General features: G+C 43.2%; 1 protein-coding gene across 6 annotated transcripts in view; it reads right to left on the bottom strand.

Annotated features, from left to right (window-relative positions):
* Positions 1–804: 804 nt before the first annotated feature.
* Positions 805–27,300, bottom strand: part of SHROOM3 (shroom family member 3) — a 316,032-nt gene continuing 289,536 nt past the window's right edge. For 3 of the 6 annotated variants that reach the window (XM_058547303.1, XM_058547306.1, XM_058547307.1), the window contains 6 exons: positions 26,387–26,460; positions 21,510–22,418; positions 19,856–20,365; positions 17,092–17,242; positions 6,463–6,735; positions 805–1,800 (listed from right to left, as the gene is read on the bottom strand). In XM_058547303.1, the coding sequence (XP_058403286.1) occupies positions 1,432–1,800; positions 6,463–6,735; positions 17,092–17,242; positions 19,856–20,365; positions 21,510–22,418; positions 26,387–26,460 (2,286 nt within the window). In that variant the 3' untranslated portion in view covers positions 805–1,431. The remainder of the gene's footprint in view (positions 1,801–6,462; positions 6,736–17,091; positions 17,243–19,855; positions 20,366–21,509; positions 22,419–26,386; positions 26,461–27,300) is intronic. The other 3 variants (XM_058547304.1, XM_058547308.1, XM_058547305.1) reach the window with 2 other exon arrangements.

Raw genomic sequence — 27,300 nt, 5'->3', positions numbered from 1 at the left:
ACTCTAGGACTGGCTGCTATGGTACTTGCAGCCCAAATCAGCAGAGGTGGCCACCAGCCACGGATTAAGCACATGTGAAAACAACAACAAAAAATAACGCAGAGCCTGGGATGCACCACCTGCTCCAAGTATTAGGCCGTTGCCATCTCCAGCAGCTGTTACATGGCCTGGCCACTGGCCCATAGCCTCCTTCCGTGGTCCTAGTCCGTTTTAAGAGACTTACAACTTGGGCTCTTGAGTCCCCTCTGAGACATTGTTACTGAAGCACGATAGTGCAAAGTCAGTCTTTGATGGCAAGGAGGGAGTTTTTAATAAAAGTGTGGTTGATAGGTTTGACATTTTAGGAAAACAAACTTTTTTTTAAAGCATCAGTGAAACAGCCTGATAAATATATCTCACTAAATATAGGGTGTATTGAGCCCAAATCCCGTACAGGAGGACAACATGAATTCACTTTTGAATCATTCAGAAGAGTGAATTCACTTTTGAATTGACTTGGATCCTGGCCTTCCTCATGTCACACAGGTTGGAGAGTTGTTGTCCTTGTTAGTAAAATTCAGCTTTATCTTCCCACCACAGTGATGATGACACGAAGCACTAGGAAATGATGCGACACCCATGCGATAAAGCCTTCTTCCCCAGGAACGCGCGTGTGTTCCTGTTTGTTGCAGGAGTGAAGAGGTGAGGACTGACAGCAGTGGAAACTAGGATTCTCCCTACTCAGTTTAACACAAGTGTAGACGGTGTACTCAGATTTGTAAAAATCAGACGAGTTTAAGAAAAAACAAAAGTCTCCACACTCAGTGTCACTATCTTTGGAATTCTTCATTTCATTAAGGTTGTCACAAAATACAAAGCTCAAACATAATTGTCTACGTCCACCACAAAATAGAATCAAATAAGTGGTTAGCACACAAAACAATGATCTTTTTTCATTTTAAAAAATATAAATAACAACAATGTTCAAGGTTTTACAATTTTCTTCTGTGTGTTTCTTTTTAAGGCTTTATGTTGCAGACCCTTCATTAATGAGTACTTGTACCTGTCGTCAGAACACACTGCCCACAAGCAAGGAAGGCCACTGTGGATACATTCCTGAGGGTGACACACACTGATCTGTGTTGCCTCGGCCTGTTAAAAACTAATGATCAAACACCCTCCAATCAGTTCTCACAGTTTCATTAATTTTCTTTCTACTACAAGTAATAATAGAAAGGGGCAAGTTCCCAGCAGCATTCACGCTCTCAGAAGATCAATCATGAAGGGCAAGAAGAAAAAAACAGGCTTTTTCCTGGACAGAATTTTTCCTTTTATCCAGAAAAACCCCCAAATAACCCATATAGTTTAAACAGTGGTTTGTACTAAAACATTTTTCAGATTAAATAGTGTTGAGAGAAAGGGTGATCTTTTGGTTGGGTATTTTAGAAGAGGTTAAAGTGGAGAGGTTAATGTTGGAAAAATACCACTGACAGTACCTCCCCCAACGGGAGTCATTTCATTGGCGAGGTCGGGGGGCAGAGCCAGGGCCCCTGCCTTGGGAATGAAATCCGGGGGAAGACTCTCCAGCAGACACTTGACCTGCTCCTGGCCAAGTTTGATCTTGTCGTCCAGCTTTCGCTGCTCAATGAGGAGTGTTGACTTCATCTTCACAAAATGCTGGTAATCCTGGAGTTGCTCCTCTGAAAGGTAATTGGCCAGGATGTCCAACACCACCCGCTCCCTTCGGTCCAGGTTCTCCTTGAGCTCCCGGGCATCCTCGTGCTGTCCAGCCAGGACCTTCCTCTTCTCGTTCAGAGAGCTCTGCCAGGGCGAAACAAGCAGATCAGCGAAGGGCAAGGGGAAGGAAGAAAAGAGCCAAACAGTCTGCAAAGACACTTTTTCCAGGACTGCAAAATAGCTACATTTCTATTTCAATTGTCACTCTAAAGTAAGGACACAATTTTTGGAAAATCAGTTTATTACCCTTCTGTTGCATGCATATGGTTCTCTAACTTGTCCTGTGGCAGCTTTAATTTGAGAGAGGTTACATTAAATTGGCAGGGGTTATGACTTTAGGCTTCTAGACTTAAAAGGACAATCAGTGATTCCACTTATATGAGGTTCTTAGTCAAAATCATAGGGACAGAAAACAGGGACTAGGGGGTGGGGAAAGGTGAGTTACTGTTTAATGAGTAAAGAGTTTCAGTTTTGCAAGATGAAGAGTTCTGGAAATGGATGCACAATAATATGAATGTACTGAATATTCCTGAACTGCATACTTTAAAATGGTTAAGATGGCAAATTTTCTGTTATGTGTAGTTTACCACAATAAAAAAACTGAAGGGGGAAAAAAAGGGCCAGTCATCAAGTACTTACATTTATGGTGGTTCTCAAAGTGTGGACCAGCAGCAGCACCTGGGAACTTGTTAGAAATGCTAATTATCAGGCCCTAGTCCACCTATGGAATTAAAAGCTCTGAAGGTGGGGCCTAGAAATCTGTGGTTTAAAAGCCTTCCAGGTGATTCTTTTGCAGCTGAAGTTTGAGAACCTCTATCCTAATCCACAATCAACAATGGGAACGTTTTATTCACCATCTCTGAAGAAATCAGTTTCCATTTTTCAGCCCTCTGAATCTAACATGAGGAAATTCTATTTAACAATGATGGCAATTTCGTATTCTGAGAGTTTCTTACACAAACCCAATGGTAAGGTAGCATGTTATCTTTAGGGCTAATTTACTTTATAAAAATCTTTAATGTGGTTTTTTTTACCCAATGTGCTGACACGTAATGAATGTCATTTAAAATTTTTCAAAAATTCTATATTTAACCATTCATACTTTTCAGGCCAAAGTGATTGAGAAACATTAAAATGAAAATTAATCAAGAAATAAGATTATTTAAATATATACCTCAATACAAATTAGCTGATGTAGGGTTATGAAAGGCTCATGTGTCTTTACCCTAACTTCCCTTGAACTGGCCTGTGAGATCTTACATCATACTGCCTGGGGGAAAAGTGCAAAGTTACAGGTTTATCTTACAAACTTCTCCATTTTCACAGGCTTCTTTCTCCCAATCAGAAAAATACATCTAAAAAAAACCCCTTAGGGATTGAATTTGAATGAAGACACCGATCAAAATATTGTAGAGGTGTAAGTTAACAAGTGAGAACCTCTTTCTCACCTTTAAAAAAAATTGTGAAATATTTTAAACATCCGAAATCTATAGAGAATGGTATAATATCCATGTACCCATCATTAGTAGCGCCACATCTTAACATGAACATTTTCATATTTGTTTCAGATTAAAAATAAATCAGAGGTTCAGGTGAAGCCTAGATATACTTCTCCAATCCCCCCATCTTCCCCCTTTCCCCTCACTGGTAACTATTGTCCTGAATTTGGCATTTATTGAACCAAATATGCTTCCTTTTCTCATTTGTTTATACTTTTAGTTTCTTAACAAAGACTAATCATTACAAAAATCAGTACTACCGTAGTACCTGGCAGGTGGGCAAGCTTTCACTTGTATTTAAGAGTGTGTGTGTGTGTGCACTAAGTGTTGAGGTGAAGTCAATTCTGGAACAACTCATCTTCCCCTAACTAAACACTGCTCCAGGATTCCTACCTCAGGTATCTGCAGATCCATCCAGGCGGCCAAACAGGAAACTTGAATTACCTTCTATCTATCTTTCCCCTCATCTAACACACCCTGCAATTCAAACTCACTCTCTAACTCATTCCCTATTCTCTATCCCCATGACAATTGCTTAAACTAACAGCCTAAACCCTCCTTGCTGGACTCTTACAATATAAGTCTCCCAACCGTAAGCATCATCCTTACCCCTCCCCAGGCTGGTTATGTCATGAAATTAGTTCACGTCTCTCTCAGCCTACAGGCTCAAGTCCAAAGTCTTAAGTAGGGCACAGAAGGTCTTCATGATTATTTTTTGCATTGGATACTGCTGACCCCTCCAGATCCACTCTCCTGAGCCCTGCTCTGTGCCTGGCTAAGCTGAACTCTGAGGGCTGCATCACTTGGGCTCCCTTGCCCTCTGGGTTTCACCAGTGGGAGCCATGGGCAGGAGACTGGAGGGTGGGAGAAGAAAGGAATTGGGGCATTTATCCCCGCCTCCCTCCTTGCCAGGTGGTGGTGGCTGCATTCTTTCACCAAGGCCTCAGTGCTGCAGGGCAGCTATGGCTACAGTTCTGATAAGGGCTCCCTTCCTCCTGCTCCTTGAGGTCTAGAGGTAGTAACGGTTTCCCCACTGATGCTAGCCCTGGGGGGGACAGGGAGCTTCATTATCCCTTCCTGGTCTCCCTTAATCCTTCCCACACCTTCTTAGAACTTTCTTTGTTGATCTCTTTTGTTTGAGCCATCTACTTCCTGTCAGTTCCCTGACTACATACTTTTCTAATATTTCCTTACAATTTACTATTTTTAAAAACAAATCAGGGCTGGCCCCGTGGCTTAGTGGTTAAGTGCACGTGCTCCACGACTGGCGGCCCGGGTTCGGATCCCGGGCACGCACCAATGCACTGCTTCTCCAGCCATGCTGAGGCCGCGTCCCGTATACAGCAACTAGAAGGATGTGCAACTATGACATACAACTATCTACTGGGGCTTTGGGGGAAAAAAAGGAGGAGGATTGGCAATAGATGTTAGCTCAGAGCTGGTCTTCCTCAGAAAAAAGAGGAGAATTAGCATGGATGTTAGCTCAGGGCTGATCTTCCTAACAAAAAATAAATAAATAAAAATAAAAACAAACCAAACAATTACTCGATGCTCTAGACATACCAACCATACGCAAATCAGTTCCTGAACATGCCATGCTCCTCCTTGACTTTGTCCATGACATTGCTTCTAAATGGTGAAGCCCTTCCCCTCTTAGTCTACCCAGAATTAAGAAATTCTTCTAGACACACTTCTTCTAGACACAATGCTTCTTCCAGACCGATTTTCCTCACTGTATGTTGAGTTCCTTGAGGACGGGGCCTGTGTTTTAGCCAGTGTTCATCCCTAGCGCACACAGCACCTGCTATTTGACAGGCTCTCGTTAGCTGCTTGCTGAGTGGAAGAAAGGACAGCACTTTTGAGGCAGGTACTATTAGACAATTTCTAGAAGAGGAAGCTAAGGCTCAGCACATTTACATGAGGAGGGCACTCGCTGGGAGTGGAGCTGCAGAAAGTTCCTGGATGCTCAGAGTCACATTCCTAAATGCTTACCATCTAGACTTGTTCTAATCCTTTTAAAATCTATTTGAAAAAAGACATCTTTCCTTTTAATGCAATATATTAGGAGAAATAATTGGGAAATCCCTCATAGCACTGAAAGAGAGTGCTGTAGATAGGAGAAGGAGCCAGAAAGCAAAGGAGCTTCTTGATGGCTGGAGCACTTATCACCTTCTGGCACATATATATATATATGAAATAGTTACAGTTCCATTTATTGTCTGATTCCCCTTGATAAGTTTCATAAGGGCAATGATCTGTCTGCTTTGTTCACAGATGTATCCCAAGTGCCCACACCAGTAAGTGGCATGTATTAGACACCTAGTAAATATTTGATGTACAGATGAGTAGATGAAGAATGCTCTGCAGCTATGGAATTAAGTTCAATGTAGTAAATAAAACTGGGGGTCTATAACAGGAGTCCTCATATCCTGGCTCCATCACCTACTGGTCTGTTGTGAGGATTCACTGAGACTGCACATAAAGCACGTAAGCCCACAGTGCCTGATGAAGAAGAAGTACTTGAATTTTACCCAGTATTACCATGACTGTTCCCTGTCCTCTACCTTCCAGTGAGGGGTGCACTGGAGACCCCTGGGTGCACCCTTACTGCCTGCAGCCCCTCCCCTGCAGATTCCTGGAGTTTGAGCTCACGTTCCTGTGCCCTCTCCTCATCCCCAACAGTTTTGTTGTACCTCTCTTTTTTTTTTTTTTTTGGTGAGATCAGCCCTGTGCTAACATCTGCCAATCCTCCTCTTTTTTTTAGCTGAGGAAGACTAGCCCTGGGCTAACATCCGTGCCCATCCTCCTCCACTTTATATGGGACGCTGCCACAGCATGGCTTGCCAAGCAGTGCGTCGGTGCGCGCCCGAGATCCCAACCAGCGAACCCCGGGCTGCCGCAGCAGAGCATGCGCACTTAACCGCTTGCGCCACCGGGGCCCCCTCTGTTTTTAATGTCAACACCCATCATGCTTTTATCTTTTTTTTTTTCCTGGGATAGAAAGGAAGGAAAGAAACTCTGGTACCCATGTTTCTACCTTACTAAGCATTCCCTGAGCCTGAAGTGTCAGCATTACATCTTGGCATGGAAAGTGCCTTCTTCTCTGTTTCCTGGTTGTCTCTATGTTGGACTCTCTCCCTACTCCAAAGAGATCTTAATCTTCCCGAGAAGGGATCATGTCTAATCGTACCTCTCTGTGCACATGGGCACAGAGGGAAACACTGAACTGAATTGCTAGGCCACCTACCCTTTCTTCATTACTGGCATCTTCACCAAGGCCGCTCAGGACGTTCTCCACACGGGCCAGGCGCCCCGAGAGGGAGAGCAGCAGGTTTACTACCTTGTCCAAGTCCCCGATGAACATCTTGTACTTGTCAAACTCATTGGGCTTGCAGAACTCACTGATCAAGGCCTCCACCTCTTCTCCCAAGGCGTTATTGAGCTTGATGTCCATCAGCAGACTCCCCTTCGCTTCCTGGAGGTTCTCAAGCTTGTGGGTGAGGCTTCCAATCAGCTCAGCCTGTAACCACAGAGGAGACACACAGCAACGTTAGCCAGCCAGAGTGGTCAATGGGAGCATGATTCACTTCTCCCAGCCACATCCTGTCTTTTCTTCAAGGCTCAACTAAAGGCACCCCTATATGGACTTTTATGGACTGCCTCCAACATTAGGCCACAATATTCTTTCCTTTCGCTGAATGTCTACAACTGCCTTTCTCTGAACCTATTCAGTCCTCACAGGCCAACACTTCATCACACGTATCCTCGTACTGTTTTCCAATTGTGTCATGCTGTGTACAGCTCTGCCTTTCCAACTGGTTTGTTAACTACTCACTTTTACAAGTCTTTTTGAGACATGCTCTCATTTGATCCTCACAACAAAACCACAGGCAGGTAGGGTAAATATTCTTGTTTTACAAACAGAGAAGCCAAGAGTCAAAGGAGTGAAGGGACTTGCCCAAGGCCACAGAGCTGAGTTGAATATTAATCACAGCTACCATCTGTAGAGCAATTACTATGTGATTGGGAGGAAGGGAGAAACTCTACATGGATGACTTTATTCAGTCCTCCCATCAATCTTGGAGATATTATTTTATCCACATACAATAGGTGAGGAATCTAAGACTCAGTGAGGTGACACATATACCATTAGGTGGGGCTGCCCTGAACTCACGTCAGCCTGACTTTAGTCATGGCTTGTACAATCATTATAAATATTCACACCAAGAACTTTATCAGAATTCAGCCCCTCCCTCTTTCCACTACACCCCACTGTCTTCAGTTACCAGAGCTATGTAATTTGCCACCTTAGTTACAAATTTCTATACAGATAAAACAGTTACACAAATATCCAATATATTTAACTGAAGAAATGAAGTAAAAGTCCTAGTGGTTTCAAGTTTGAGTTCATTTATATTAAGTGCCTGCTACTTTTTTGCTGCAAGAGAAATTAAACTCCATGGGTTTTGAAATTAGCCTTTCATTTTCCTCTTAGCCTAAAGTAGCCAGATGGAAAAAGAATATAACCTTTTTTGGTTAAAACCTATTTCTTTACCACTAAAAAGGTTCCAGCTCAAAAAAAAAAAAAAGCTTTATACGTATATATAAAAAAATTTATGTATCTCTATCTCATCTACCTACCTATATATATATCCAAGCTGTGTGGCTTCACCTGGAAACTTGGTAAAAAAAAAAAAAAAAAAAAAAGGGTCACGACATCTATGTTAGAGTAAATCTTCATTTTTAAAGAAAGGGAAAAAATATAAATATTTTTGACTAACAGAATTGAAGAGTACTGATGACTTTGTCTACTATTTCTTCAAAATCAGCACCAGAGAATACAATAATCACAATGATACAGAGAAATATTTATTTCTCCATGATCTGCCCATCTTGGAGTTGGACCACCAGAGGTACTTCGATCTTACTAAGGCTTACAATGTTTTTGAAATGTCCAGGTGCTGGATTTAATGGTGACATTGTGTTGTCTTCTCAACCTGCCTAATCCCAGAGGCTGAAGGGTGGCTAAAAAATTCCCATCTGCTGCACCATCACATCAGGCGTTACGATCTTTGGCTTTCCTCAAGCTGTTTAGTTAAGACAAAGTCAACCCAAAAGACAATTTTTAGTAGTGGAAAAAACTGTATTGTGTATGTTACTCCTCAACTGAAGAGTCTGAGCCCAGAAAAATGCAGGTGGGAGAGAACAGTGTTTAATGTTTAATTTTCCTTATATTCTCCTGGAAAACTCATCCTTTTCCAAAAAAACAATGCTGGCTGGCAGCAGTGGTATTTGCCTGTGAGATAACCTGCGAGGCACCTCTAGCAAAACACCCAGCAGGTGTGATCTTTCACTGTGGTAACAGTTCTTATGAAGAGAAGAGCAAGGATACTGGAAAGGAGAGCAGTAGGAGAAATAAACACCACCTGCTGACACATCTCCCAGCATTCCTGCTGGACAGAGTTAAGTCAAGTCAAAGGTCATCGTTCCTGTTTTTCAGATCCATAATGAGAGCGAGACTGACATCACATGAGGTGATGTGATGGAGTTTTTAACCTCGTAGCTTGCATTTCCCAGGCTTGCCCCTCTAAATGTTACTGGACAATACCCTCTTATAGAAAACCAGGTTATACCAAATCCAAAGAGGTGGTGAACTGAGCAGCACCATTCTTATCACTCCAACCTCAGGAAAAGGCCTTCTGCTTATTCAGATTTGGGATCCATTTTAACCTCATGTTGTGAGAAGTATAATTTCTAGAAAAAGCTTTTTAAAAACTAAATAGTAGAAAGAAAAGAAGGTAACAGCCTCATGTTTTTCATTATTCCTATAAATATGACTTCTTTTGAAACTAATACTGTGTGTCATCATTTCTGGAAGGAACTTCAAAGCACTTTTGTTAATAATTTGGTATTTTAAAAAATCCTCATGACTCAGGCTGGTATTTTTGGGGACAGGTGTGATGATTTTTAATTTGCAAATGAGCAGGAACTGGTGAGGATTAGTCTGCCCTCACGTGTGGGGGTGCGTGGTGCAGAGAGGGGAGAACCCTTCCCCCACGTTTCCACTAGACTCTGCTCACCGACTCTCTCAGGCTCCTATGCAGGTCAGCAGAGCTGAAAGGGCAGCCAACAAGCAAGCACAGCTCAACCGGCGAGGACGGGTCAAAGAATGTGACACAGCTGAACAGGGACCAGGCTCAGCAGTCCCATCCATTCAGTCTTGCCTCTGTAGACCGTTTTTGTTTTCAAAGACCTCAATGCTAGGCAGATAAGCCTATCTGTAGAGGAGCTGATGTATGCTCCAGGCTTCATGGTATAAGGAAGAAAGAATGAGACAAAACGTCTAGGAGTGATCCAGGGAGGCTTCTGTGGGGAGAACCAATGCACATTGTGTGGCATTTTGATCTCTGAAAGCTATTTGCTGGGCTGTCATGTGACATCTCACAGCTCAACCATATACGCTAACGCAAGAACGGCTGAGCAGTCCTAGCAGGCACTCCTGGCTCCAATGCTGCATATTTGGATGTATTTGACTTTTTTTATTTTACATGCCCTTAAAATATGGAAATTTGGATTTAAAAATTCTGTTAAAAGGGATCTGAGTAAGTAAAGGCAACAAGGGAAAGTTGGCTGTACTAAATAGCCATTTCTTTGCCAGGGAAATCTCTTCAAAAAAACTACCAACTTCTACCCGCAGAATTCTCTGGGGGAGAGAGAAGAGCTATTCTTTGGGATTTTGTTTTGTCTTGTTAATAACATATTAGTCTCTCAGGAGCTACTTAATTTGCAAAATCATTGGCATTTGTCTACTTCTCATCTGGCATAAACTGTTAACTTGCCCAGTGAGATGCTATTTATGAGTTCTTTCTCTAAACATAGTTTAAGAGACCCTCCCTCCCACCTCACCATCTGCATGCAGCAATCCTGCTGGGCCCTCTCCCACCTCCTTCCTGCTCCAAAACCAACACGGACCAGGAGTCAGGAAACCTGGCTCAAGGAAACTCACCTGCAGGCAAGTCACTTGACCTTGTGTGTCTGTTTCCTCATCCTAGGAAGGGCATAATACTACCTGCCTAAAATTAATAGTAATGTGTAACTATCGAGCTCTTCTCTGTTCCAGGCACCACTAAGTGTTTTACTATTCAATTACTACTCACAATAACCTGATGAGATGGGTACTATTATTATCTCCATTTTACTGATGAGGAAAGTGAGGTGGATAGAGGCTACTAATTTGCCCAATCTCATGCAGCTAGAAAGTGCCAGGCTTAAACTCAAGTCATCTGGCTCTAGTGTTCAGGCTTTTAATCACTACATTAAAATAGCTCATAGGAATGTTATGGGGCTCAAATAAAATAAAGCTTGTGCAAGCATTTTGGAAAATATAAAGATATTATACACTTTCAAGTTATTATTTTTGTGTGTGTGCTATCATTAAGATTAGGCAACAATTTGATGAATGTATCCCACTCAGTTTAGGTAGATGCCTCCAGGGAATACCCAACTTCTCCCCAACACATGACAACATGGCTTTGCCTTCTGCTCGGAGGACTTGTGCTGCCAATAATGTCACTACAAACACACAGTTGGCCTCTGTTGATTGACTGTCATCATTTCAAACAAGAGCGATTCACGGCTCCTAGCCACATGGCTGGAGTTCAGGGACAGAGTGGAATTCAGGCTACTGCTGGCAAAAACTAGGACTAGATGAAGACGTTTCAAGCACAGGCTTTGTTGCTGTTTCTTTCTTTGTCCGGTTTTAAATGGGAGGCTCCAGGCAGCCACACACGACTGTTTTCTTAGCTGAAGTTTCACCCAAGAGAGAAGTCAGGGGCAGTTTCTGTCCTGAGGACAGCAGCTGGATCAAACCTCCATCTCATCTTGTGTGACCTGATCAAAGCAGAAAGATCATGGGGACTCGACTGCTACTTCAAATACTCTTTAGCACATTCTCTGTCAAGAGTGGTTCTTTAGGGGCCAGCCCCGTGGCTTAGCGGTTGAGTGCGCGCGCTCCACTACTGGCAGCTCAGGTTCGGATCCTGGGTGTGCACCGACGCACTGCCTGTCCGGCCACGCTGAGGCTGCATCCCACGTACAGCAACTAGAAGGATGTGCAACTATGATATACAACTATCTACTGGGGCTTTGGGGAGAAAAAGGGAAAAACAAAAAAAAACAAAAACAGGAGGAGGATTGGCAATAGATGTTAGCTCAGGGCCGGTTTTCCTCAGCAAAAAGAGGAGGATTGGCATGGATGTTAGCTCAGGGCTGATCTTCCTCTTCTTAAAAAAAGAGTGGTTCTTTACCATCTCCTATCAGGAAGGCATGTGACCAGAAAGTTGTTGCACCTACTTAGTATGGTCTCTTGGTTCTGGGTACCAGGAAGTTTTGACACACTAGAAACAATATTAAATTTCTTTAAATTCAACTAAGCTCATCATCCTCCCTCCCGAATGACCTCCCCGTTTTCCCCATTTGAGTTATGACGATCCCACTGCCACGAACTGAGGAGTCCTTGACTGTTTCCTTTCTTCCATGCTCCACATCCTATCTGTCTAATCTGTCACCAGGTTCTGTCTATTTTACTTTTTTTTTTTTAAATCCATCTATTTCTTACTGCTCCTACTGCACTGCCCTAGACCCATATGCCCACCTTCCTGGACAGCTGTAACACGCCTCCAACTCCCCGCTCTCCCTCCTGTCTGACTCCACACACAGCTGCCAGACAGACTTTTCTAAAACGCAAGGCTGCCACTTCTCTCTGCTACTGATAAACCCCGGGAGGGGAACTTGTAAAGCTGGCCAGGATGGCACAAGCCCACTGCAGCCTCTCCCCACCCCATCCTTACTACAGCTAAAATCCCTGGACTCTGAGGAGGGCTCTGTCCAGTTACAACAGGGGTGGCGAGCCAGACCTGCAGTGTGATCCCGAATGGGGGTGTTTCCTGTCCCCCTCTCTCTTCTTTTCTAGCTTTGACCTGAGGACAGCCCCAGTGCAGAACTGCACAGAGCGTGCAGCAGCAAAAGCTGAGAAGGCCCTGCCTTTAAAACCAGAGGACTAGAAAAGCTCTGTGAGCTAAAGAGTGTGGGGGAAATCCTGTTTCCCCCGCCCCTTCTCTTTTTTTTTCTTCTTTTTTCTCTCCCAGCCCTGCCCCAAGGATGGATCCACGTGCAGGGCTGTACTGCACAGTGATGGCACAGGCACTTCAAACCCCCGGAGAACACCCTTCTTTCTGGTCAGAGGAACTGGGAAAAGGACCCTGGGTGCCAAAGAGCATGAAGGGAATCCCCACTAGTTTTTCTTTCTCTTTTATTGAGGGTGGTCCCAGCCATGCAGCACAGCACAGCAGCACAGGCCAGAGGCCCAGGAAATGGGCTGCTGGGGGCCAGGGTGTGGGGAAAATAACGGACAGGAGAGAGCTGGAAAAGAAAATGCCCTAATTCTGTGTCTGAACTCACTGAAGTCCCAGGCTCACCCACAAGCTGCACATGTGTGGGTCAGACCCAAAGCAGCAGAGCAAAGGTTTTGAGAACTGAACTACGATAGAAACAACTACCCAGTCCCAGACTAGCCCCCGAACGGTGCATGTGTGGGACAGACCAGTACAACACAGCAAGGGCTCTGAAAGCGGAACTGACATCAGAACCATCACCCAAAGGTGGGACAGAACCTGTAGTCTGAACCTAACTAGGTTGATTGCCTGCTAAAACAAAAACAAAAACAAAAACAAAAAATCAGCATTATCCAAGGATTTCAACAGAAAGCAGTCTCACAACATAATACTCAAAATGTTCAGAATACAATACAAAATTACCCAATATAAAAAGAACGAGTAAAATGTGAGCAATTCTCAGGGGAAGACAATCAACAGGTGCTAACCCAGAGATAACCCCAATGTTGGAATTACCAAAGTCTTTAAAACAGCTTTTATAACCATGCTCCATGGTAGAAGTAAACACTCTTGAAGTGAATGGAAACATAGACATTCTCAGCAAAGAAACAGACACTATAAAAAAAAACTGAGTGGGGACTGGCCCAGTGGTGCAAGCAGTTAAGTGCATGCGCTCCACTTCGGCGGCCCAGGGTTCACGAATTCGGATCCTAGGTGCACACCGATGCTTGTCACTGCTTGTCAAACGATGCTGTGGCAGTGTCCCATATAAATTAGAGGAAAATGGGCACAGATGTTAGCCCAGGGCCAATCTTCCTCGGCAAAAAAGAGGAGGATTGGCATCGGATGTTAGCTCAGGGTTGATCTTCCTCACAAAAAAATAATAAAATAAATGAGTGGAAATTTTAAAACTGAAAACTATTAATATTTGCAATAAAAAAAGAACAGAGCTTTAGGGACTTGTGGGGTAATATCAAAAGGTCTAACATTTGTGTCACTGGAGTCCCAAAATGAGAAGAGAAAGAGATTAGTGCATAAAAAAATATTTAAAGACATAATGGCTGAAAACTTCCTGAATTTGGTGAAAGACCTAAATTTACAGAATCAAGAAGCTTAGCAAACCCCAAACAGGATAAACCAAAGACATGAGGCCCATACACATCAAAATCAATCTGCTGAAAATCAAAGATAAAGAAGAAAATTTTGAAAGCAGCCAGAGAAAAACAACACGTTGCCATAGGAGGAACAAGTATTTAAATGAGTGCATTTCTCATCAGAAACCATGGAAAAAAGAAGAAAGCAGAACAGCAATTTTCAAGTGCTGAAAGAAAAAGAACAGTCAACCCAGAATTCCATATCCAGTGGAAACAGCCTTTAAGAATGACAGCAGAAGAAAGACCTCCTTAGAGAGAAAAATGAAGAATTTGTCACCAGTAGACCTATTCTAAAAGAAATGTTAAAGGAAGTTTTTCAGGCCGAAAGGAGGACAGACCAGAGGGGAGCCTGGAACTTCAAGAATGAAGGAAGAACAGCAAATGGGCAGCTGAGAACCCCGTGGGTCGCCAACGATCTCTTGGGGAAAGTCAGCTCCGAGGAACAACAGTTTCTTTTTGGTTTTTGAAATATTCCACTAAGTCTCTATGCCAAAGCCTTTTGGCGTTCAGAATAGAGAATCATGGGATCTGTTTAAGAAGATTTTTGCCGAATAGATACAGCAGAGTTTAGCCAAAGAATGGAAAGCTCTAATTATTAAGCCGTCTCTAGTTTTTATGTGTGTCGGAAGTTCAGACAATGAAGTGTTTCATATTCTAAGTAATTTTTGTATTTACTTGGAACATTATAATTCATTATCTATGATGTATACATAGAAACTGTATTAAAGTAGAATTGATTTAAAATGCTGATTTCAATTTTAAAAATATTTATTCATAAATCAGGACTCTAGTTTCCATTGACTCTTTGTGAGTTTCATGCCTAGAAATATATCTGAGGTTATTAATAACTTTAAATATTAGGTAACAAATGATTACTTTGCAAAAGCTGGTGGAAGGCTACACTCTGCCTCAGAACAATCTTGACCAAGCATCATTTTTTAAAACCGTCCTTAGAAAAGCTTGTTGTATAACAGGAAGAAAAACGCACTTTCAGCTTTATGCTGGACATATTAATAGACACCTGCAACAACATCACTTAAAGCTCACATATTTTCTGTTTCCAAATCAGAATGTAAATGCAAGTGACATTAATGAAAATTCTATTACATATTAATAAATTTGTAGTTCATTAAAACAAACAAAATTCTCATAGGGTTCTCCACTGTCACATTGTAAAACTCGACCTCTTTGGCATTTCACACAAAGCCCCATGTGATCTGCATGACTTTCTGGCTCCTGTGGATCCTCCCAGCCTCCTCTGCTGCTATTTGTGGCCTTCCTTTGTTATTCTCTATATTTGGTCATTTCTAATTTAATCACAAGCCTTTTTGTTTTACATTCCAAAATATCAAACTACTGGAAGTACCTTTCTTCAGCACACACACTCCCTATGGTGTTTTCACACCTCTAGGCCTTTCTCATGCTGTTCCTTTGTCTTCAATGCCCCCTCTTCTCTTGTCCTGACTCATTCTGACACATGCTGATTACTTCAGTGTAAAATGTGGCAATACAGGTGTCAGGGCAGTTTTGTGTAAATAGATAATACAGCACTACATAAAAAAACATAGCCCACACCTAGAACATAAAAAGTGCTCAAGAAATAGTACCTAATGTTACCTCTCATGAGGATTAATCTTCTATTCCTTCATATTCTCAGTCTAAAAATACTTTTTGCCACATAATCCTCAGAGTGAGAGGGTGATAATAAAGTGATGGAAAAGTGGTTAACAAACAAAATTAAGATGGGAGAAAAAAGCAACAAGTAATCTGCCACATTGTTATTGTAAAGCAGGATATGTCTATGTGCAAAAAACAAAACAAGAACAAAAACTGTGTAAAATGTTCAGTTCAAGATGTCATGGCAACCTGACGCTTGTAATGGTGTTTATACAGCTCCCTCTTTGGGATAAATATAGACAGACTAGAGCAAGGTAGGTGTTTTTTTTCCCCCCAGTCAGAAGACTCATTAAATGGGGGCACTCAGCAGTGCTGAGGAAAGGATGTGCCAGGAGTGTGCTACGGAGCAGGTGTGTACGTGGGAAAACCTTGGGCGGGGAGAGCGTGTGTTACTAGAGCGGCTGTGCCAGCATGTCGGCCGTGTGCCGTGAGCCCCGAGCTGGAGCAGCAGGAGAGAGAAGAACACTACCGATGGAGGTGCTTCTGAAACCCCGAAATCCTCCTGTCCCATAACCCCCTGCGCCCAGGGTCCATTATCCTGTGGTCTCATCTTAGCACATAAGCAAGAGGGCTTAGAGCACATGTTACAGAATACATGAAACAGAATCACGTGAGAAAGTTCCTCCTGGAATTGGTACCACTGAAAACCACTTACATTCCAGGATCAGCGAGAGGCAAGCTTTAACAAAGAGTCCTTTTTCAGCGTGCACGCTTGAGTTATATGAAGAGCTGTAAGCACAGTGGCAAGCAGCCCCTCTGTGACCGCAAGGAAAGAGGAATGGCAAGAACTTTCTCCCCTGCAGGCACAGCTGGGCTTAGATCTCCATGGCATGTGGGAAGACAGCAGCAGCATCATGGTCATTTTTTTTTTAATTTTTTAATTTTATTTATTTTTTTCCCCAAAGCCCCAGTAGATAGTTGTATGTCATAGCTGCACATCCTTCTAGTTGCTGTATGTGGGACGTGGCCTCAGCATGGCCGGAGAAGTGGTGCTTCGGTGCGCGCCCGGGATCCGAACCCGGGCCACCAGCAGCGGAGCGCGTGCACTTAACCGCTAAGCCACGGGGCCGGCCCCAACATGGTCATTTTTAAAATGCTTAACATTTAAGATTTCTGTAGGAGTATCAAAGCTAACAACTAAATTCCAACACTGTGCTTTCAAGCTATTCATTGGGGTATTGGAAAGAGAGTTGGGGAATCTAAAGATTAACATTAGCTTTTCTCAGAAATGTCTTTTGATAATCGATCTCTCTTTCCTTGAAGTTTCTCGATTTTCTAGTTTTCTTTTTGACTGTGAAACATGAAATGAAAATCACACAGACCATTGGCGCTGGCTGGTCAGCTCTGAGAAAGTGTTGGGGTCCCTGTGCTGAACTAGGAGGCAGATGACCTGGGTTCTAGTCTCATCTATGAGAGAGAAAATAACTTATTCCCTGTAACCTTCACTTTTGTCTCTTGTAAAAATGAAAATGACAGAAGAGCTATGAGGAAATTGCTCAAAGTACCACGCAAGTCCAGAATCCAATGGTGGTTTGGGCGAGGTTCGTGATGGCCAGGCACCTTCCCTTCCTGCCGGGAGGGGCCTGTAACCCTGCTAGGACCTTGACAATCTTTCTGGGGAGAGCAGGACATAGGCCCCAATTCTTTCTTTACCTTCTTTTCATTGACATCTGCTTGCTCCTCTTCCTCATTCACCTCTTCTGGCATATCTTTGATTTTGTTCAGAAGTTCAGCCTTGGGAGCAGACACACTGTAGTAGGCAGAGCAGTTGACCAACATGCCCAGCGCTTCCTTGTCTTCACTTCTGGGTCATAAAGAACAAAAAGTACAGCCACACACAGCACATAACAGAAGCTTCATTTCATCACACGTCTGTCCATTCAGAAATGTATAAAACATTCTATTCAATTTCTTCCTAGAAACTGGGATGAACTAACTAATAAATATTTACTAATGAGTGATTACTATATGTAGGGCTCTTGAAGCCAGGCAAACACGGGATGGAAAACCACCAAAGGCAGTAGTGGGAAGAGGAGTGGGAGTTGGGACCGTGGACCTGTCATTTAACCTCTCTGCATAGTCCTCCTTTTGCAATAAGTAAAAGAATGATACTGACTCCCTATTTCACAGAAAGACAATGAGGGGCCATGACTCAATCGATGTTAAAGTATATTCAAGATGCTGCACAAATCTCAGATTTTAGGTTATTTCCTACTCTTCCAGGATTTCCCATAATCTTTCTGATCCCTACTATAATTGTTGCTTGGACACTTATCAATGTTCCTTCTCATGTAAGCCTGATACCACATATAAACCTGGGAAATTGGGAGCTTTCTGGTCAAAGAATACAAGATGTGAAATCTACTCATTCATTACATATCAGGGGGTTTCAAGGCTGGAGAACAAATTAGTAATTGAGAAACCTCATATCTAGTGTTCTCTGTTTTACTATAATCAAGCTGCCTTTCAGACTACAGGTCAGATCCTACCCACTGAATAAATGACTCTATGGAAGTGAGTTAGGTTCTCTTGGAGAAGTATTTCAACTATTCAATCTTATGACATTATTTAACATCTAGACCATCATTTTACTACGGAATAAAGAACCACAAAAAAGTTATTTTTACTAGTTTCCTGCTTGATGGGACTATTCCTCTAAGCAATATAGTTACATTTAATCCAGTTAATTGAAAAAATAGGAAAAAGGTCTTCTGATATGTTTTTTCTCCCACATGTATTCATTTCATTACAAATGGGCTTCTTGGGCATTTGATGAACTAAACCTCACAATGGCTATCTGCTGAGTCTCATGCACAACAAGACCATGCTCATCTTCACCAGAAGATGGCGCAGGTCACTCGTTTAAAAGCACTCTGGAAGGTCTCAGTGCTGCAAAAGCTACATGACCATTTCACTTCTAAATTGACTGAGAAGGTATATTCTCAATGATAATGCTAGGAAATGCTTCTCGAAGGATGTATTTGTAAATTACTTTGGTCTTTCTACAGCAAGTGGTCAGAGAACAGAATGAAGTAAATGGAAGCCCCTCACTTTGACCTGTGACAACCACACGAGGTGAACTGACTGGCACACCCACAGAAACACATCTTTGGGTCCTTCGTGGCACCCAGGGGATTGCTTTGCACGTTGTAGGTGCTCAGTAAATGTCTGCTAAACACATGACCCTTGGTAAGTCACTTCACCTCAATTAGTCTCTGTTTGCCAAATCTGAAAAAGAAGGATGGACAGGTGACTGTTCAGGCCTTATATTAGGAGAGCCTCCAATAACATATCACGTAACTTCTAAGTCTTACATAGCTCTTTCCTTTCTCCCGGCCCTCCCAAGTCAAAACACGGTATTCTTGTTAGTAATTTGGTTAGGATCAGTTGGAAATTTCTAAAATGCAAGCCCAAATTGAGATAAAATGTTCTGTTTTATTTAGTCTGGAAGCCACTAACTGCTGAGCCCCAGTCTGTCTAGCCACATAGTTTTCATAGAAAATTAAAAAGAAAATAAAAACCACTCTAAATCTTTCCCATAGTAGTCCTTTACAAAAATCAAACATGCAAGAAAATATTGCAATAACCCGGGAGCAGTTGAAAGAATAAAAAATTCAGACGGCTCACAGTCCTTTCACCCCACGGCCGGGCGTTGGGACACATGTTACAGGACAATAGACACGTGCTGCTCAGGGAGCTTCAGGAGCAGAGGCTCACGAACAAAACCACGAGTGCGCCCCCATTCAGATCTTTCTTGATTTTCAGGATCTGAGCAAACATCCACCCTAACTCTTCAAAGGTGAATGTCAGTGTAGTAAATAAATCTATTTCTCTAGGCTCTCATCCTTTTTTAACAGATGGTGTTCACCTCCGCCTGGGGGGCTTCTGTCACACTCACCACTTCTCCTGCTCCTCTCTCAGCACTGACCCCTGGAGGACTCTCTGTAAAGCTAACTCTGACAGAGAACGGGCAGTTGTGGAGTTAGAGGCACTGTATGATCGTTAAGAGAGCAGGCACGCTCAGAGTGTTGAGGTCAAATCCCAGATGCCATCACTCACGTTTTCTCTGACTTTGGTTGGGCATGGTCTTAATTTCTCTGTGCTTCCATTTACTCATGTGTAAAATGGAGATAAAATTGGTAGCTATCTCAGAAGGTTCTTGGGAAAATTAAATAAGATAATGTTTATATAAAGAAATCAATACAATGCTTGACATAAATAACATGAACAGCAGGTATTAACAGCAATTATTATTATTACTATATTTTTCTTGTTGGGTAAGTGCCTGGTAACTCAAGGTCAGTTTGTCCCACATCCTACTCCTCAAGGCCATTCCCCTAAGGCTGAAATGGAATGTCACTCTTGGGCCAGGATCTTTGGAAGCAGGAAAACATCAGATAAATGGTCCTAGACTTACCTCTTGCCTTCACATCCTAGGTAGTTGACAGTTCTCTGCGTGGCCTTCTTCTTTATGCTGTTTTCCTTTAGCAAATTAACATCTCGGGGAAACAAACCTTCCATCAGGTCCATAGTTGTCTTCATTCTGGAGTCTGGATCCAAAATGTCTGCCAGAGATTTGTCTTGGTGGACAATTTCCTTGGCCAGAGCCTCTGTTCTGATGTCTTCTGAGGTCTTCTGAGGACCAGAACTGACATTCTTTTCTAAACCCTGAGTCTCACTGACTGGGTCATGGATGAGGCTTTGGGTCCGGATGGGAGGCAGCTGCCCAGGGCTTGGTTGCTGGACAAGAGACCCAGCAAGTTGGGGCAGAGCGCCCACGGTGGACAGCAGGTTGGTCTCAGTGGCCTCTGAACTCTTGATAGAAGTTTGGGATCTGGAAGCTAGTAGCTGACTACCAACCAAATGGGCTGCACCAGGCCTGGGCCTTTCCTTGGCAATAGTCACCTTGGCAAATTTGCTGGAGCTGCTGGGGGTATCAAAAAGAGAGTGGTAAGAGAAGAGTCAAGAGAAGGGCGAAGGAAGACTCAGGGCTGTACCTTCCCATATCAGGAGTGGAGCAAGGTGGTCACACTTCTGAGGTTATTATTTCCTCAAAACCACCAAAGGAGCCTTCTCCTGAGCCTAGTAGTTGGTCACAAGGAGGTTGTAGACTTTTTAAGGGGGATGGATCAAGGAGGAATTCAGTTTTGGTGAATGCTGCTGTGAGACCCAGAGCCTTCTGAAAGGTCCAGGTGAACAGAGGGTGGTGGAGGTAAATTACATGGTGTTGAGAGGAAATTACCACAAAGGTGAGGTCGGGCAATGTGTTTTTTTGGTGTTGAGAGATCCCTTGTCCTAGGGAGTATGTGTTGAGAAATGCTTCTTCCCCATTCCTCTGGCTTCCTAGAAGTTTTCCCTAAACACTACTGACCTTTAGCCCTACTCTTTATTCCTCCCCATGAAAAGGGGGTGACTTTGGACAGAGAAGCTGACCATTCACAGTCCAGCCTCTTCTCTTCTAAGAGTAAGGCTGCCTCCAGGCTCACTCTGTGTGCTCGCACTCCGTGTGTGTGTGTGTGTGTGTGCGCGCACTCGCACTCCGTGTGTGTGTGTGTGTGTGTGTGTGTGTGTGTGTGTGTATCTAGCATGGACTGTGACTAGGCGGGTAAATCTATTTAATCTGGGGGCTCAGTTTCAGAAGGCCCACTAACACTCCAGCCTCAGCTGTATCAGTGATAAATGTAATGTTTTTGTCATCTATGTACCTTCTTCTTTCGTCTTATTTGTTAACTGACTCAGAACTCGGGCAGGGAAGAGGGATGCTATTTATGTGGTCCCTTTGAATCGGCCACGTCCACAGAAGTGAACTGTGCCTCCTGGGTCTTGGCTTTCATCTTCACTGCTCCCACCCCTTGGTGCCCAATGACCACGAGTATACCGTCCACCCAAGGTAAACAAGTAAAACAGTCCTGCCAGGTCCATGAGCTGAGCTTGTATAAAAAACCCACACCAGGGCTGTCCTGTGGCCAACAGAAGCAGGCTCTGGGAAGCCCGGAGCGTGAAAATCTCTTACTGGTGAGGGAAACCCTTTTCTCCCCCGTGGAAGGCTCTTACCGAGTCTGCTCACTCACCTGGCATGGGGCTCCTTGTGATCCTCGCTGTCCAGCTGCGCCTCATACACAGCTTGGGGCGGAGGTGGAGGAAAGTCATCCAAGGTATTCACTGGGGTTTCCTGGCTAGGTGGAGGCGGCGGGGGTGGGGGAAGAGCTTCAAATGTAGGGCTGGAAGTGGCATTGGGGTGCAAGTCCTTCACAAACACCTCATCATCATAGTCCTCCCGAGGTGGGGGGGAGGTCTGCAGGACAGACTCGGATATTCGAAGGGAAATCCACCCCAGAGTGCTTGGGACCCCAGGAGGCGTGTCTGGGTCAGAAGTGCTGCTTGAACTTGGAAGATTTTGCTGTTTTTTGTAGTGCTTCAGGTCAGCAAACTCAGGCGACAAGGATTCTTCGGGGAGGCTGTCCTCTCTGACTGCATGGGCCCATTTCACCCGTGGCGGGACAGGCTTCTGAGGCAGTGAGACCCGCTTCCTCATTCCCTCTTCTATCCCATGCTCTGGGCTGTTGGGCTCATGGCCCCTCGGACTGGGAGGCTGGGCCAGGCTGTGACCGTTGCTTCTGTGGGTCACTGCTGGGGTGTAGGGCAAAAGAGGCTGCTGCCCCATCTGACCATCCCTTCCAGTCGGCTGATCAGCAGCAGCCTGTGAGCAGAAGCTGGAGGGGACAGGGGAAGGCAGAACAGAGCTGAGGGGGGTCAGTGGTATAGCCCTGGGATCTGTGAGATGCCCCTGCATTCCTGTGGGCAACGGCCTGGGGCAAGGTGTTCTGCTGGCCTGCCTTTGATGGTCCAGCAGTCTAGGACATTCGCTGGGAACTGAGGCACCACTAATTGCTTTGCAGCCTGAACCACCCCAACGAGGGCTAGGATGGTGTTTGAGCAACGGCATCTCTTCTTGGCCTCTTTCCAAACAACTGAGTGACCTGCAGCAGGATACAAACACGAGGGGTACAGCTCTGAAGAAAGGGGCAAACACAGAAAAAAGCATTTGATGGGGAGAAGGCCCCCAGACTATCTTCCCTGGGCTGCTCATACAAAGAACCAAGTTTAAATTACGTACCAGACAGGAGTAAACTCCTACAGGAAAATGTCACATGGCAAGCCTGGGGTCACAAGGCATTTCCTTGTATTAGCCCCCACCTCCCGCCCCCAGCACCCATATAAGGCAGCTTTTGAGGACAGGCTTCAGGATATAAAAAGAACAAGTAGGTACATTTCTTCCCCTCCTTTTAGGACTACTTTGGGAACCAGCTCCTGACTCTGGGGAAAAGGAATGCTGCCTCATTCTCGCCCAGTGTGGGCCCCACGGGGAGGTCTGTTTGGAAAGCATTTGCATGGGCTGCTAAATCTGGAGGTTTTATTTACAACTTTCTGTTAGTCTCCTAGTGTTTTCATTTCTTAAAATGGAAAGTAAGGAGGAGGGGGAGAGTCTCACCTAAGGAACTAACATGCAGTTACCTCTGGAGAAAGAGGTTGACAGTAATGAGCAGACAAGGTGCCCGGTAATTTAAACAACTGCTGTCTAGGCTCCAAGGAAAAACCCAACAATTTCCAATACTTTTGTTATTGTGTTCTAAAGGAAAAAAGGAGAACAAAACAAAGAAAAGAGGAGTCTGCAGCACTGCCTGCCTGCCACACGCGAGTTAATATGAGGATAAAACAAGTCTCCAGCAAACCACCATAGTTTGTAAATTCCACATTTGGAGCTCCCTGCTTAGGATGCAAGCAAATCTGGAGAGCAGATGGCACTTTTCATTTTACAGACCTGAGTCCTGCCTGCCACAAAATCGTCTGAATGTCAGGCTGCACATGGAAGGAAAAGACCGCAAAGAGCCAAATTAGCTCTTCTCGTGCCGTTATTTTTTCTTTATTATAAATGCAGATGGTTCAATAAGGGGCCCATCTCTCTCAGGTGCAGCCCCTCCCCTCCTGTCACAATCCTTTTCATTTACAGGCGGTTTCTTTACCAGGAACCTCTCAATAGCCAAGCTTGGCTACTGCGTTCTTCCTGGTGGGTTCCCAAATGGGTAAACGAGAAACCCAGAGGCAGGAGATGCGCTGGGGTGCTTTCTTCTCCCACATCTTATTCAATGTGGTACCCCAAACACCTGGCACAAAATATCCTCTCAGGAAATGTCTGTGGAATAAACAATGTCTCTTCTGCCCCACTGCTGTTCAGACTGTAGGACATGAACTATTTTTTTTTTTTTTTTTTTTTTTGAGGAGATCAGCCCTGAGCTAACATCCGCCAATCCTCCTCCTTTTTTGCTGAGGAAGACGGCCCTGGGCTAACATCTGTGCCTATCTTCCTCCACTTTATATGGGACGCCGCCACAGCATGGCTTACCAAGCAGTGCATCGGTGCGCGCCCGGGATCCGAACCAGCGAACCCCGGGCCGCCGCAGCGGAGCGCGCGCACTTAACCGCTTGCGCCACCGGGCCGGCCCCATGGACATGAACTATTTTTAAACTTAGCATCCTCCAATAGGACATGGAGTCACTGGAATCTGATGTTTTAATGACTAATTCGGGAACCTTCATTTTATTTATTATATCTTGAGGCTTTTTAAAAAGGGGAGACATCCCTAAAACACACAGTAATACAATATTTATCCTTTAAGGATCCAGCCCAAATAAACCTTGATGTGATGTTTTTAGTTTATGTCTAATCTTTTTAGTTTACAGGAACCATACTTAAACTGCATATTTTGAAGGTAATATTTGAGTTAAATGCTTAGTTTGGTTGAGAATGCTTCTCCTTGGTGATTGTTTTGTATTTTTCCAAGAACAAAGAACACAGTAAAAAAGTTTTAGTTTGAGTCTCCTTTATAGTAAAGTGTGAGAGGCAAGCATCTGTTGATACATATCCAGGAATCCTAATATTCAAGAATGGAGTTTGAGAGCAATTGTCTGTTTCCTTCATAGCACCTTTTTTTAATGTGGTAAAAAATATAACATATAATTTACTACTTGAACCATTTTTAAATGTTCAGTTCAGTAATATTAAGTATATTCACATTGCTGTGAAACAGACTCCAGAACTTTTTCATCTTGCAAATCTGAAACTCTATACCTATTAAGAAACAACTCCTCTTTTCCCCCTCCCCCAGCCCTTGTAACCACCATTCTACTTTCTGTTTCTATGAATTTGACTACTTTAGATACCTCACATATGTGGAATCGTAGAGCATTTGTCTTTTTGTGACTGGCTTACTTCACTTAGCATAATGTCCTTAAGGTTCATCCACGTTGTAGCATATGACAGCATTTCCTACCTTTTTAAGGCTGAAATAATATTCCACTGTATGCATATATGACATTTATTTATCCATTGATGGAAATTTGGGTTGCTTCCACCTCTTTGCTACTGTGAATAGTGCTGCTATGAACATGGGTATGAAAATATCTCAAAAGACACTGCTTTCAATTCTTTTGGATATATACTCAGAAGTGGTTTTCCTGGATTATATATGGTAGATCTTTTGAGGAACCTCCATACTGTTTTCTACAGCAGTTGCACCATTTTGCAACCCCCTCAACAGTGCACAAGGGTTCCAGTTTCTCTACATCCTCACCAACACTTGTTCTTTTATGTTTTTTTGATAGTAGCTATCCTAATGGGTGTGAGGTGGTATCTCATTGTGGTTCTGATTTGCATTTCTCTGATGATTAGTTATGTGAAGCATCTTTTCATATACTTGTTAGTCTTTCGACTACCATTTGTGGAGAAATGTCTATTCAAGTCCTTTTTGTAACTGAGCTATTTGATTTTTTTGTGGTTTACTTTCACCTTTGTCTGCAGACCAGTTCTCTTTTGGCAGTGCTCTAGTTCACTATTAGTTTTCCCTTGTCTCTAGCTTTTAATTAACGCACCCAAGCTAACCAAAGTCCTCAGCCTCACCTTGAATACTTTCTTCACTTTAGGCACAGCTATGCGAGCAAGAGCACATAACTGTGGAAGTCTGCTCTTGGCAATTAAAGAGGTAACTTGATACCCATTTCCTGACCATGCTGGCTGCTTCTAAGTGACAGTATTAGTATTAGGTTGAGTTATTGAGAAGGGAATATAGAAAGGGAGAGAAATGGTGACTGAATGAAATATAAGAAAAATTAAAGAACTAGCTTGAAAAAACATGGAAGGTAGTAGGCAGAGGTTAAATGTATTAGCATTAGTAATAATATAGTAGATAGCCCTAGGACACCACATTAAAACCACATATAGGCAAGGCATGTGGTTCAGGAGAAACTCTTTATGGAAATTTCTACTTATTAAAGCTCGATGTGAATAGTTCAAAAATTCAAATTCTAAAAAATTGTACATTATATTTTTCTACCTAGGGGAAATGATTTTGATGGTAAATGTTTTGTTTTTTTTGTTTTAAAATGACTTACCTGCTATTTTCTATCCCTAAGTGCCTAAAAATTATGATTTTGAGTTTTATTTTTTTACTTCAGGTGCTTCCTGTGAGTATGTCTTGCTCTGTGAAGCTGTTCATGAAATGCTCATTCTTCCCCTAGCACTTTTGTCACTGGACCCGATCCTTTGTGCACAGAAGTGGAAAAGATCAGCCACACAAGAGAGGTCCACGTATGAGAGCCATAGGTTATGTTGAGAAGAGCATATCCATTAACTATTTTGATGCTAAACTTATTACAAGTCAACTATTGCCTCAATAGCACACATTCAAAACCTATTTTGAATAAATATCATTCTGAGAGAAAGTCATCTATAAATAAAAAAGTTCCCCACAGCTTAGATAAGATGGAAAGGCAGCACATGACACTATGAAATATCACAACATCACATTTCAATTTCTTGTAGAAAGGAACAGAAACATTTAACTCCAGCAGCCTTCATAAGGCAGAGGGCATCAAAAATATACATACATACCTGGATCCAGGGCCAGCCAAATAACATGGATCCTTCACAAGACTAAAGCCATTGTTTTCCCCCAAAAGCACATCCTTGAAATACAAGAAAGGCACTGTGTTATTACCAACAAACAGGTATTTGAATCTACCAAGGGGGTGGAGGTAGAGCATTTATTGGAGGCTACTATTTATTGTCAGGCACCATGGCAGTGCTCTGACATACTGTCCCATTTCATCCTCAAAGCCCCAGGAAGTATTGTTAACCCCACTGCATCGACGAGGAGACAGGCCCAAAGAGGTTAACCCTCCCAAGCTCACAAGCAGCAGAGCTAGGATTTGAATCTCAGTCTGTCTCACCAGGTGCCTCTCCTAACAAGGATATTTTCTAAGCAAAAAGTCTGATGACAATTATCTCCAGGGTTCAAAACAACTACTACCCTGGAAATATAATGATGAAAACAAATTCAAAGGGCCAAGCTTTTGAAACAGCAAGAGGGAAATATGGGAGATGTCAGGAAAAGGATAGTTTATTGAATTTAGCAGAAGTCTCAAATGCTCTGAGTTATAATTAGAGAAGATGTGAATCTGACTTGTAATATATTCTCTCTAGGAAAAACATCTCACCCACATGTAATATCAATAACTCTGGGGACTTTTACATCTCACCCACATGTAATATCAATAACTCTGGGGACTTTTTGGGGGTAATCATTTGTTTGTTAGTTTTAATAAGCATATATGTTGGTTTCCTGAAAGGGCCGTGGGTCAGTTTTTGATAGTGTAAAATTTGGCCCACGTGAACAGGTCCCTGATGAAGACAATGATGTTGCTATTGATGATAAAACATTCAACTCGCAATTATTTATGATAATAGGAGACAGGTAGACAACAGAAAAATTAAATCCATATATAACCCCTAAACTTAATTTCAGC

The sequence above is a fragment of the Diceros bicornis genome, chromosome 8, assembly GCF_020826845.1.
Source record: "Diceros bicornis minor isolate mBicDic1 chromosome 8, mDicBic1.mat.cur, whole genome shotgun sequence".
In the NCBI taxonomy this organism is placed as follows: domain Eukaryota; kingdom Metazoa; phylum Chordata; class Mammalia; order Perissodactyla; family Rhinocerotidae; genus Diceros; species Diceros bicornis.
The sequence above is the reverse complement of the archived record's forward strand: the minus strand, read 5'-3'. Positions and strand labels throughout refer to the sequence as shown.